Source organism: Mesoplodon bidens (assembly GCF_964165515.1).
Source record: "Mesoplodon bidens genome assembly, chromosome: 2".
NCBI lineage: Eukaryota > Metazoa > Chordata > Mammalia > Artiodactyla > Ziphiidae > Mesoplodon > Mesoplodon bidens.
Window position 1 is genome coordinate 164,328,751 of NC_138177.1, and position 13,599 is coordinate 164,342,349.

At 52.8% G+C, this 13,599-nt stretch overlaps 1 protein-coding gene across 17 annotated transcripts in view; it reads right to left on the bottom strand.

Moving 5' to 3' along the window:
• Nucleotides 1–12,538, bottom strand: part of EPB41 (erythrocyte membrane protein band 4.1) — a 207,104-nt gene extending 194,566 nt beyond the window's left edge. For 16 of the 17 annotated variants that reach the window (XM_081217501.1, XM_081217500.1, XM_081217496.1 and 13 more), the window contains exon 1: nt 7,671–11,694. In XM_081217501.1, the coding sequence (XP_081073627.1) occupies nt 7,671–8,023 (353 nt within the window). In that variant the 5' untranslated portion in view covers nt 8,024–11,694. Of the gene's footprint in view, nt 1–7,670; nt 11,695–12,449 lie in introns of those variants that run through there. The other variant, XM_081217497.1, reaches the window with a different exon arrangement.
• Between the last annotated feature and the right edge of the window lie 1,061 nt (nt 12,539–13,599).

The window sequence follows — 13,599 nt, forward strand, 5'->3', positions numbered from 1 at the left end:
AATCTCAGAGAAGTGAAAAACTTACCCAAGATCACCCAGCTAGTAAGAGTCAGAGTTAGGATTCAAACCCACATCTGCCTGGCTTTATTGCTAGTACCGTCTTACAGTTTACAGATTGCCTGCATTCCTGTAATGGTCATTATAATAATACCAGCGTAAAGAGCACTCTCTATGTGCCTAGATCCTTTACCTGCATTCCCTTATTTAGTTGTCACAACAACCCTATGGAGTGGGTACTATTTTAACCCCATTCTTTAGCTTTGGGAACTGAAGTCAGAAAGGTGAAGCAATTTGCCCAATGTCACACAGCTAAGAAGGGGTATAGTAGGGAAACCAAGTGTGTCTGACTCCAGAACCCTATCCTTGCCCACTGCACTATCCTGCCTCTCTTCCCTGGTGAAGCCAAGCAGGTGTCTATCTCTTTATCTCTGTTTGACAAATGAGAAAGCTGAGGCCCAGCAAAAGGTACTAATGTGCCAACGGGGACCCAACAACTCAGCAGCTAAGCAGGGACTTGAACCCAGGCTCCTGAGTCTTAAACATAGGGTTATTTCCTCCACCCATAATACCTGAATCCTGGGCACCAGAAAATGGCCCTGTGAGCTGGACCTTTGGGAACTATACCTCCCCCAGAGGCAAGGGGACCCCCCTCTAAACCAGGCTAGGCATGGAGAGCCAAGCATGTGCGGGAGAAGAAAGTCTGCAGAATACTGCCTGGGGAAGACAGCGATTGAGCTGGTATGCAGGTGCCCCTAGCTTTAGGCACCTCTGTCTTGGTCTTCCTAAGCCATGGACCCATAGCTGGGAAGAGGGTAGTTATAGAGGAAGCCACTCCAGGCCTGGGCCCCTGCTGGCTAGCACAGCTCTTTGCTGTGATTTCTGCTGAAAAACTAAAAGCTCAATCCTCTGAGCCTAAGTGCTAATTACCAATAATGACATAATAACCATGTGGGCCCAACAGCCAGAGTCCCAACTAGAAATTCTGCATAGCTCAGACTCAGGAACAAAAGATTTGGGCACTCCAGCTGAAACTGATGCCCTGGCAGAAAATGTCAGAAGCTAAAGGGCTTCAGAGTTGACACAACCATGGTATTATCTGGCAGATGGAGATGATGACCACTCATACAATTATTTATTGAGAATCGTGTGTGTGTGTGTGTGTGTGTGTGTGTGTGTGTGTGCGCGTGCTCAGAATAGTGCTAGACCCAGAGAGAAGAGGCTTCATTTCTTCATTAATTCACTCCACAAATATTTACTGAGCACCTACTATGAACCACACACTCTTCTAGGTACAAGGGATATAACATTGAACAAGACAGACAAATATTACCATCGTCACTGAGCTTACATTCCAGTGGGGGGAGTCAAACAATAAGCAAATATTCTATAAAATATTGTATGTCAAAAAGTGATAAGTGCTGTGGAGAAAAATAAGCCAGGAGGGAGGATAGGGAGTGTTGGTGTTGTAGTGCCACACTGTTAAATAGAGTAGTCAGGAAAGGCCTTACTGAACAGGTGACATGTAAACAAAAAAAATTAAGGAGATAAGAGAACAAGTCATGAAAGGATCTGAGGGTAGAGTGTTCCAGGTCGAAGGACCAACAAGTGCAAAGGCCCTGGGGTGGAAGTGTGGCTGGTGGATTCAAGGACTTGCTGCCTGAGATCATACCTCTAGTCATTAACAGAGCTGGGAGAGAAAAGGCATCAGACAGACTGATCACCCACTGTGTACCTGAACTCTCTTGCATCTTAGGACAATTCTGGAGGTAAGGATTATGCTCACTTTTCTCACCACTTTACAGTTGAGGGAATGAGACCCACAGAAGAGAAGTAATGATCCCACATCACACATCTAGAATAGGCAGGTCTGCTTGCCTCCAGCTTTCTCCAGCCTCCCTGTTCCTCTTCTCTATGCCCTGTCTGTGCAAATCCTAAATACGTATGTGTTGAGTGAATGAATGAACAGATGAATCCTGCACATTCTCAAGCCCTGCCTTCTCCGTGAACTGCTTCCTAACTGGCCTTGGCTGATTTCTTCTTGTCTCTGCTAATCTAAGAATAACAACAACAATAATTCCAGTGTGCCAGCTATGGATGGAGTACTCTACCTGAATTATCTAATTTAGCCCTTAAGTACCTATGAGAAGGTGCTAATATTTTTCCCATTTTGTAAGTGAGAAAACTAAAGCTCACTGAGGTAAAACAACTTGCTAGAGGTCCCACAGCTGGTCAGTGATGAAACGGCGATTCAAACTGAGCTCTGTTGGCCCTTCTTTTAATCCTGTAATGTTAGTAGAAACCTCTGACATCAATCCATCCCCTTTCTTTTAGAAAACAGAAAACAGAGGCTCAGAGAGGTCAGGAAGAGCTGGGTGAGGGCCGCAGCCCTCCAGCCCCCAGTCTGGTGGTCCTTCTACTCTTCCACATTTGGGGCTGTGGACCAGGTTTGCCCTTCTAGGCCTATTTCACGGCCTCTGCAAAAGTCTTAGTGTTGTCTTAGCTGCCTGAGGGCAGTTCCAGGGAACTCAGAGTCCACCTCTGTCCCCTCAGCCCTCAACCGTCTCCACAGTAAAATCAGCTGAGGCCTGGGTAACGCAAGACCCTTCTGACTCTGCTTTTCAAAGCACTTGCGGTGGCATTTGATCAGAAGAGGCTGCGGAAGGGAAACTCTGTCCTCATGTGGCTCCTGGAAGAGAGACCATGCAGGCTTGGTGCCAGGAGGGCAGAGATGGGCAAGGGGCAGAGGCCAAAATCAGGCCAAGGGTGAGGATAGAGTGTTCTAGCCAACTAGGAAGGGGGAGGTGGGGGAGAGGGGGCAAAAGGTGCTGAGCCTCTGGCTTTAAAACCAGTTTATTGGGTGTCATCTGTTCAACAAGAAACTGTATCAAATACTCCAGGTTCCTAGACTGGGAAGAGGTAGGGCAGAAGAAGGTTCTCAGAGGCAGCAGTTACAACAGCAGTCACAGTTGCCACCTACCACTGAGGCCTCACAGTGCTGACCCTGGACTGAGTGCTTTATCTACATTATTGCCGATCCTCACAGTAAAATCAGCCCCATTCTACAGCGGAGGAAACTGAGGCTCAGGGAGGTGAAATGATAGCCAACATCAAAACCATTCACAGGGTAGTACGAAAAGGGTCCGGAGACCTAGGTTCCTGCTGCATGACCTTGCGCCATCAGCCACCTGCTCTGATCTGAGGTTCCTGCATCTGTGCCAAAAGGGTCTTGGTCACCAGCCTTTGCTGTAAAATCCAAGAGGCTCAGGGATCCAGTTCTGCCCAGACTATGGGGCCTCCCACAGATACGGGACACCACTCTGCTGCTGGCTTTGGCCTCTAGCCCAGGAGGGGCCTCTAGGGTGGGGAGTTGGGGAGAACCCTGCCCTCAAGACTGAGCGTCCTTGGGCCTGAGGCCAAGGGGGGGCAAGGGGTAGGAGGGAGCAAGCTTGGCAGTGGGCCAGGACCCCTCTGGAGATTTGGGCTTGTTTCTTAATCCTTTCCTTCCTTTCTTGGCCAGAGCTCACTGTCAGGAGAGGCAGGGGAAGCAGTGGGTGGGACCAGAGAGATGGAGGAGTCCAAAACATGATGATTTAAGTAGAGTTGCTTTTGATGGGTGCACATTACACTCAGACACTGTACAAGGCCATTTGTGGGGATTACCTCATTGAAGCCTCCACCCTTCCCTGTGAAGAAGGCTGCCCCCATTTTACTGAAGTGGAAACTGAGGTTCAGAGAGGGCAAATGACCGAAGGCCACACAACTTATAAGTGGCAGAGCCAGCAGGGAACCCAGGTTGTTAACTCCTGAGAGGCAGCCACTGGGTGTGACTAGAGTCGGGGTAAGAAGGGACAAGGAGGGAAGGAGGGGGGGATGGGAGAGGAGGAGGGTGGAAAGGGCCCTGGCAGTCTCTATGAGGGGAGCAGGCAGTCATGAAGATGCAGGACGGAGAGAGTAGCAAGCGATCATCTCCAAAGCGCTGCGTGATCTAGGTCTGCTTCCCTGTCCATCCTCACCTCCCATCACCACCTACCTCTCCCTTTATGCTCCGGCCATACCAAACTACGTACTTAGGGCCCAAGCACATTGTGTAGGTTCAAGCCTTCACACACGCTCTTGCGTGTGCATAGAAATCTGTTCCCCCCACTGCCCACCTAGAGAGCTCTTATTCGTCCTTCAAGTCCCAGCTTAGCTATCTCTTCCCCTGAGGCCTAGAGTTAAGCACCTGCTGGGCTGGGCTCGCTCCGAAGTGCTTCATGCTTCCTGAAGGGTAAGACCCCCCTCTGAGACATCTTTGTGCACCCAGAACCCAGTACACAGTCCATGCTCAATAGATGTATGTTGTCTATACTTGTATTTGATCACTGAATCTTCGAGGCAGGCAAAACAGGTGTTCTTGTCCTCTCTCTCAAGGCGAGGACAACAGGGCAAGAGAGGGAGCGACTTACAGGGACCACAAAGACATTCAGTGATACCGGCAGGGCTAGAACCCAAGGCTTGTCTGCACCTCACAGCCCCTGTCCGGCCTCCACCCCAAAGAGCTCTCTTCCCTGCTACACCTGCCAGGTTCACCACAAGGGACCCCCAAGGCAGAAGTAGGGGGCATGGGCCCTAGGGAAACTGAGGCAGAAGGTGGCAAGGAGCAGACAAGTGGCTTTTACCCCCTGACCCAGCTGTGTCCCTCAGCCAGAGACCCCAGCAGGCCCCATCACCCCCAGACCTAAGACCTCACTCTCACCCCTTTCCCCTCCTGCCTGCCCACTGCAGTCTAGCGCACCCTGCTGGCTCTGCCTCCTGGACAGAGCTCACAACCCCCCGCTGCTCCCCATTCCGTGGCTCAGTCCCAGGCCCCATCCCTCAGCATCACTCACCTGGAGAGTTGCCCCTGCCCCTTCCCTCCTGTCTGTCCTCCACACAAGGTGATCCTCCCGAAATACAAGCCTGGCCACGCCATTCCCCTGCTTCATACCCAATGGTCCCCCATGGCCTCTGGGCCAAGTCCCTTAACTCCCCTGAGCCTGTCTCTCCAGCTGCATCCCCCCAAGTGCAGGTCACGGCTCAGTACCTTGGCAAAGCAGTTCCTTCCACTAGGAATGCCCTTCCTCCTGGTCTTTGCCTGAGGAGATGTTCACAGTTCACACTTTAGTGCTTCAATCAAAGGTGGGGTTGGTAGTTTCTGTGTCCTCCTCCCCAGCCAGACTCTGAGCTCCCAGGCGAGGAGGCAGTGGGGGGCAGAGATGACACAGATTCACCTCTGTGCCCCATGCCCAGCACAGGGCCTGGCACAGAGTGGGTATGAATGAAAGCAGATGGCTAGGAAAGGGAGGTACATTCCTACTTCCAAGAGGCCTCCTCCCTCCCTATATGCAGGTGACTTTCAGAACCTGTTAGATTGGTTACTACCTGCCTGTCCCCAGCGGGTTCCTCCCAGGCCTGGTCTCCACTGTCTCAAGAGGGATATCTTTGTAATCCCAAAATAATACTCATAATTGTAACTATAATAACAATAATTACTATCACTGAGTACTCACCATGTGCCTTACATGCATTATCTAATCCTCATAAGAACTCTTAAGAGGTAGGTAGTTTCTTTTTTTATCCCCATTTTACAGATAAGCAAACTAAGTCTCTATGAGGTTAAATGTCTTGCCCAAGGTCACACAACTAGTAAGCGATAGACGCAGGATTCAAGCCAGGTCTGTCTGACTCTCAACAACTACACTGGCAGGGCTTCTCCTGCTTTCTGTTCTCTCCTTTCTTGAAAACTCTTGGAGCACCAGGCTGAGTGGGGGCACTGTGCGTGTGTGTGTGTGTGCGCGCGTGTGCGCGTGTGTGTGTGCGCGTGCACATATGTGAGTGTGTGTGTGTGTGTGTGTGTGTGTGTGTGTGTGTGTGTGTGTGTGTGTATCTATATATTCAGCAAACAGCCCAGCAGCCCCCACCAATACTGTGCTGGGCAATGGAGATGGACAGAGAAGACTCAGACCCAGCCTCTGCCTCCTTTGGGGAAGTAAGAGAGTTTCACACTAATAAATGCGGCCTTGGGGTGAGCAGATTTGGGTCTGAGCCCCAGCTCCACCCCTAAATAACTATGTGACTCTGGGTAACTCACCTGATTTACTTTGTACCAATTCCCTCATCCATAAAGTTGAGGCCATAATGCCTACCTCATAGGGTCATTGGGAGGACTAGATGAGATAATGTGTCTAAAATAACATACAACAACCAGCCCAGCATATGAAAAATATCCAATAAGTGGCAATAGCACATATGATGACTAGAGAGTCTCAGGATCCCTCGGCCAAGGTGGGATGCAATTCTCCAGGGCCCTCCCTGGAGCCTCCTTAGCCAGGGCCAAATAGTAATAGTGATGATGATTCCTAATCCACCCATTTGCTCACTCAATAATCCTTCAAGGGAAGTATGCTTTATTAACCCTATTTTACACGTGAGGTCACTGAGGCCCAGAGAAGGTGGTTTACTGAACCAAATCACACAGCAAAAAATGGCAGAGCTGGGACCTCCACTCATTTACTTCCACACTGGGCAGAAGTCAACCCTTATCCTTGGGCCCTGGCCAGCCTGCTGGGGAGTCTGGGGTTCCTGACTCCTAGATTCTAGTTCCACCCAGGTGGGAAGTTAAAAGTAGGAGAAAGGAGCCAAAAAGAGGAACACTTTACTTAGTCCTCTCCCAGAACGAGCCCAGGCCTGGAAGAAAACCAACAGTTACCAAGCAGGGCCCTGTGGCCCGCACTTCTCACTGGCTCCTTCCCACGCCCGTGTGGGGCAAGTGCTATGATATGCATGTCACAGATGAGGTCTCCAAGACTCAGAGAGGTTAGTGACTTATCCAAGATCACACAGCTAGGAAAGTGGCAGTCCTAGGAGGCAGAGTCCCTCCTCATCCCTTCCTCCTTCAGCCCCAGACCTCCCCAGCCGCCCCACCCTTCTGATGAAATCCAGAGGCTCTGCCACTCCTTCCCCAGGCCTAAGCAGAGGCCCTGAGTCTCGCTGCCTAGGCCCATCTCTCTGCTGACTGATGCCTCCTTGGTACTTGATCCCACACTCAGTTCAGAGGACCCAGAGCTCACTTAACAGAGACCTGGCCCCCAAGGAATGCACAATCTTGGGAGCAAAGAGGGGACTCATGCTCACTGAGCCCCTATAAGGCTGGGCACTTCATATGCATTAGCCATTTAATCCAATACACAGCACAATGACGGGTGCATAGTGATGCTGAGTTCATATTTTCTTTCATTCAGAAATATTCATTGCATACCTACTACGATCAACTCTATGCTCGGTGCTGGGATACAGCAGTGCACAGGTGAACAAACATCCTGGCCCTCGTGGGGCTTACGAGAATAAAAGAATAAACATAACTTGTGTCAGGTAGGTGTTAATATTCCCACTTTACAGATGCAAAACGGAGACGCAAAGAGCCACCCATCAGTGGCTAAAACCAGATGCAAAAATCACTGCATCAGTGTGTCAGGAGTCTGGAAAGAAGTCAGCTGGTTGTGATAGGATCCTAACTTCAGAGTTAGGATCTTCCCTCAGCTCTTCCTCCCCCACCCCGGGCCTCCCTTTACACCTCCCAGTGGCCTCAGAGCCACAGGACGCACATTAGAATAAAGCCCATGGGGCAGTTACTTAGCCAAACCAGTACTCACCCAGAAGCAGCCATGGGGTCACGCAGCCATTGGGGGAGAAGCCGTGGAGTCATCGCCGCAGTGGCACATGGAAGCAAAGGACAGCAGTGAGATACAAGCACAGCCAACAAACAAGTCTTTGGGGCCCCTCTGGCCTGAGCCTGGGCCCGTGGGCTGGGGGGAACCCTGCCCTTCCCTCTGCCTCCGGGGCTCTTAGGGGCAGATACCGTCTTAGTCAGCAGTCTGATAATCTGATAATCTACCCTGAGCTCATCGGGTCTCCATGGGCCCAGCCCACTGGAGGCAGCAGGATCCCTGTGGACAAACATCAGCTGAGTACCTACTGTGTGCCAGGTGTTGGTCCCTGCCCTCATGGAACCTACAGTCAGTGAGGAAGCAATCTTATAAATAATAACTGAATTACAACTGTGATGAGTGCTTCAAGGAGGAGACTTGCAAACTTGGGGTCACACCCTGGCTCTACCATGTACTAGCTTGGTGACATTGGGCCTATTTCTTGACTTCTCTGTGTCTCAGATTTTCATCTGTAAAATGCAGAAACTATTAGTACCCACCTCCAGGGTTGTTGTGAAGATTAAGTAAGTTCATATATGTAAAACATTTTGAACAATGCTTGGCACACAGTAACACAGCAAACTTCATAAATGTTAGCTACTGTTATCACAGGGATGGGTTTCAGAGAGATCTGGTGTGGGTCAGGCCACCATCTACCTGAGAAGGTAGAGACTAAAGGAGACAATGAGAGGTGAAGCTCTGAGCCCAGTGCCTGGTGTATGGTAACAAATTACTCAATAAATAGTGGTGACATTCTTAAGGTTGTTCTCCAGTGCATCACCCCAGGGTAAAGCATCTCAGCAGAGTTGCTGTCAGAAATGCTCCCTCCCCACAAACACACACCCAGAAGTGCAGCTTTGGACTGAAAAATAACCAGCACCCACATTCTCACCTGATTCCACAAATGCCTCATCTCCTTTGACCTTCACAGTAACCCCGGAAGTGGACAAAGGCAAAATTTTTACTATTACCATTTTACAGATGAGGACAGTGAGGCGAAGGGACTCCTCTCTGTGTTTTTGTCCGCTCACTTCACATCTCCAAGACTAGTTAAGTGGTCAAGCCAGGCTTCCAACTGGCATCTGCCTGGATTTTGTTCTCCAGGTCTTCCCTTCCATTTTGCCCTTCAGTCTCTGCCATACTAGCTGTCCAGCCCCAGACAAGCCTTTGAACCTCTCCAACATCAGTCCCTTCATCTAAAATAGTTGCTGTCAAACAGCCAGCCCAGGATCCAAGCTGCTCCTGACCCAAATTCTCCCTCCGCAGGCTCAGCCACTACTACCCAACCCCTCCTCTAACCCTTGACCTCATCACCAACCTCAGCCACTCACCCACAGGCCAAGGAATGTCTGTACTCAACTACTCTAAACCCATGCTTTACAGATGGAGAAACTGACGTCCAAATTGGCCACATACCCTGGGTTGCCTTTCAATGCCCAGCTCTTGCACTGAGCATAGGCTGGTGGGGCTGGCCCTCTGGAGAAACTCCCTGTGAGGCCCTGACCCTCAAGTTGCTGCTTCTGCTTCTTTCCCCCCTCACAGGAACCAGTGGGCACCCACAGAGCCTGTCCCCCACCTCCCCAGCCTGAACATCCCAGAGCTCTGAGCTCACCCAGCAGGGGTCAGGCAGGTTCTGCAGGTAAGGGCTAAGCAATGTGGGCACCTCAGTACCTACAGGGTGGAGTCTCCCCCTTTTAGCTGAGTCTGGGCTTTGGAGGCAGACAGACCTGGCTTAGAATCCCAGCCCAGCCACTTCCTAGCTGTGTGACTTTGGTCAAGTCAATTCACTCCCTGAACTCCTGTGAAATAGGGATAATACCTATTCCCTCACGAGGATGTAAGAATTATGAGGAATACATAATGTTGCATATTAAAGGCTTGGCACAGAGCACCATGCACAGTAAGTGCTCAAGAGGTGCAGTTCCAACTGTGATTCGAGAACACAGGCCAAGAACAGGACTTGGGGGCCCATCACACTCAACCTTGCCCTTGCCCCATTCTCTCCCCCTCCCCTCATGTGGGGTGAGGGTAGTCCCAAACCAGGTACCGGAGGCCGTAGTAACAGGCGCCGGAAGATCCTTAGAGACTCTAGGCTCATCTGCCCTTCTCATTTCACAGAAAGAGAAACTGAGACCCAGGGAGAAAAGTGACTGTCCACAGACTATCAGGGAGTGGAATCCTGCCCCATTAATAAACATCAGAATCTTAGGCCCTGGGGAAATTCTGAATGCCCCATCACCCAGGGGACTATCATAAAGGTCCACTCTGCAAATCCCCAACAAATCTCAGGCCACCATGACCTCTATGGTGAGTCTTTCATGGGTATCCTATTCAGCTCTTTGGCCAGCTGACCCATATATGTCACACAGTAGGTGCTCAGGAAAGGCTTAGGGAATAACCACATGAAATTACTCTTTGGTTCCACAGCTCTGCTCAGGCTCCAGAGGTCTCTCCTTGCATCTCCCTTCCTCACTTCCACCACAGCCCGCTTCTTGTCTCAGGTCCTATCAGCTGTACCCAACTCCAGCCAGCAGAGCTCTGGGCCTCCAGAGGCCTGTACTGTATCAGCATCTTCCCAGCCAGGCTGGGAGGTTCCTGCCCAGCAGAGTCAGCCAGGCTCCCTGCCAGGGTCCACTCTGCAAAGGGGGTGCTGGCCTTGCCCTGCTAGGGGCCCCACCCCCACTGGCCTACGGAGTGGGGCAGCCTGGGGGCTTCTATTGGCACCTGGGGCCTTCAGGAGGGAGACCAGCCTGGTCTAGGCAGTTCAGGGATGGGCTGAGCAGGAAACACATGCGTGTCACCCACACACCCAGGCACTCCACCTGCATCCCACATTGCTAGGAACTGGCAGGCTCTGCCTGTCTCTCCTATACCCAGAGGAAACCTCAGGGCTTCCTCACTCTATTCCCTTCTTAAAACACTCCTGTTGGCCTGTTCCCAGAACAGTTACCATTCTGGTCACTGCACATGCTTTGCCTCACTTGATTCTGCTAATGCCCGTAAGATCTGGATTATTGACTAAGGAGGAACCTGAGGCTCAGAGAGGTGAAGTGATTCATGCAAGGTCACATAGCAAGGAAGTGGCAGGACCAGGATTCAAACCCAGTTCTGCTGCATGTAAAGCCTACAGGGTACCAGAAGTCCCCTCCTGTCCCTCCTCTCTGCTCCCTACAGCTTCTGGATGCCCTTCTTCCCAACACTTCCACCCCCTCTGCAAAGTCTCTCCTCCCCCATTCCTAGTCAGAATTAACAATTACCACCTCATAGTTGCTATTAACACCTTGTTTACATGCACCCCACCGCAGCAGGTACAGGAGCTATTTCTGAGGTGTCTGTCTCTCTGACACTCAGAAGGGACCTGAAGGCAGGGAGTGATCCCAGTAAGTGCTCCTTAGACCTGAGAGTCTGTCACTTCTATCTCCACCCTCCCCCGCCCCCCATGCAAAAGTCCTCTGGCCTCCTCCTGTTGATCGCCTGCCCACGCCAGTCCCCAGGCCTGTAACTGGGGTGAAGTTGGGAGCATGCAGTAACCTCAGGGGCTCTGTGCCAGTGCTCTGGCCCCTCCCCGGCCCCACCCTCTTCCCTTCAGTAGCTGAGCAGCTACCCTGACCTGATACCAGGCAGTTCTCACAGGGACTCCCAGCTTCCCTAAGCCCAAGCCCAGGTCAGCCTCTCCCCAAGCCTCCTCCTGGAGAAAAGGACTCCAGAAGCAGAGAGGGGTCTGCCTTCAGCCCTAATCCGGGAACTTAAGGGGGTCACATTCAGCCACTGCCTCCCTGAAGAAGCTGTGGGCCTCGGAGTAACCTCCCCCAGTCCCACGGAGTAGTCCTCCCCTCCCTCCTTCTGGGGCAAGCTAGGGCTGAGGTCAGTCTGGACAAGTCCCGGCCCTCAATTTGCTAGAGGGGAGAAGTCCTATCCTACCCCCAAAGAGGTGGGGTCTCTCTTTGGGGGTAGGATAGGAAAGTGTAGGCGAGGGCAGAAAACTCTCGAAGAAAGACAGAGGACAGGGACAGGGAGCGACTGGGCCACACAGAGGAGATGAGAGACACAGGGAACCGCGGGCAAGCAGGAACCAGAGCACGACAGAGACCCGGCCGACTGGAGACAGAGAGAAGTCCCCTAGACCAAGCCTGGAAGGGAGCGTGTGCGTCCAGGGCGGCGACCGGAGAGCCACCCTGGCGGGCAGAGCCTGCGCCCCAGCTCACGGGTCCCTCAGTCCGGAAACTCAAAGTCAGTTACGTAAGGGCCGGAGCGGGGCGCGGGGCCCTGGGCCCGGGTGCCCCCTCCCGCTGCACGCCGCCCGCCCGCCCGCTCTGCCGGCGCGGCAGCTGGCCCGGCAGGAGCACTCGGGGCCCGACAGGGCGGGGCTGGGGGGGAGAGCTGGGCTGCAGCACTCCTTAGAGACACGCCCGCCGGCACCTAACCCGGGACCCCCGACTCAGACAAGACCGGGACCGCCAGCGTCAAGAGTCCATCTCCGGACGCGAGCTCTCGGACCCCCTTCCCGTCGCCCCTGCCCCTCCCCGCACTCCGAACTTCGAGACGCCCAGGCCCCTCTGGACCCCCAGTTCGGAACTTGGAACCCGGGACCCCTAGAGCCCCCGATCCCGACCCCTAGGACCAGATCTCTCCCCCACCCGTGGGACGGCCCGGGCCCTAGGGAGTGGGTCCATCCATCTCTCACCCCGTCCCTCCCGGGGTCGCCCCCAGGCGGTCCGGGCTCACCTGGGCCGGATGGGGCGGGGACCTGGCTGGGCCGGGCCGGGCCGCGTTCTCGCCCTCCGCCACTCTCGCCCTTTAAGAGGTTCCTGCCACTTTGCCCCGCCGGGGGCCTCCACCTGCACTGACAGGGCAACTCCGGCGTGAGGCCCCGCCCCCGACCCGGGGCGCCTTCTGGTTGGCGCAGGCACCTGCCAGTCAGTGGGGCGGTGTGGGGGAAAGAGCCAGGCACAGTGAGCGTCGCAACCGGGAAGGGGCGGGGGCTGCAGGTGCGGCGTGACCGGACGCCTAGCTCTGGGCGGCAGGGTGCTGACCTTTTGGGTCTGGGGAGGGTCGGGCAGAGAGCTGCTGGATTGGCTGGTGTGGTGTCTGACGTCATATGGCGAAAGTATGGTGCAATTTGCCACGTGGTGCTACCCTCAAGGCTGGGAGATAGGTCATAAGGGACCTAGGAAAGTGACCCTGGCGAGGGCCCCTTGGTGACTTGTCCCACCTGTGTGACCTCGAGCGAGTCACTTCTCTGAATCTGAATTTCCTCAACTATAAATCTTACAATGTTTTCCTGAGAATTAGCGATATATGTTAAGTGTCAAGGGCAGGTCTGGCACACAGTTGGTGGCGTTCAGTAAATGTGGGTTCTCCCTTCATCCCCATCTTGCCACTCAGAGACTTTCCCCCTCCTGATTGTCCATCCCATCAGCGCTGGAAGGGGCTTACATAGTCACTGGTCCAAGTCCCCTCCCCTCTTTACCTCATTTCAGACCTGTTCTCACATACTTCCAATGACAGGAAGCTTACCACCTACCAGTCAGGCCTCCTTCATTTTAAAAACGTCCTGAGACTTCAAAAGCTCTGCCTAAAATTAAGGCCAGCTCTGCCCTTTAGGAGTCCTGCCCACAGAGAACAAACCTAATCCCTCTTCCATGTTGAGGAATCAAAGAATCATAAAATCATAGGATATTTCAGGTTGGAGAGCCATGGAGAGCTAATCACTTCTGGGGGCAAATGGAGCATACTGAAGCTCACTGAGGACTAGTGACTTCCTATGACTTCAGTGGTCTTCCTATTAGATGGACTCTGGAATCAGACTGCCTTAGTCTCAGAACCCAACACTGCTACTTACAAGCTGTGTCATTAAATGAAATAATCCATGTAA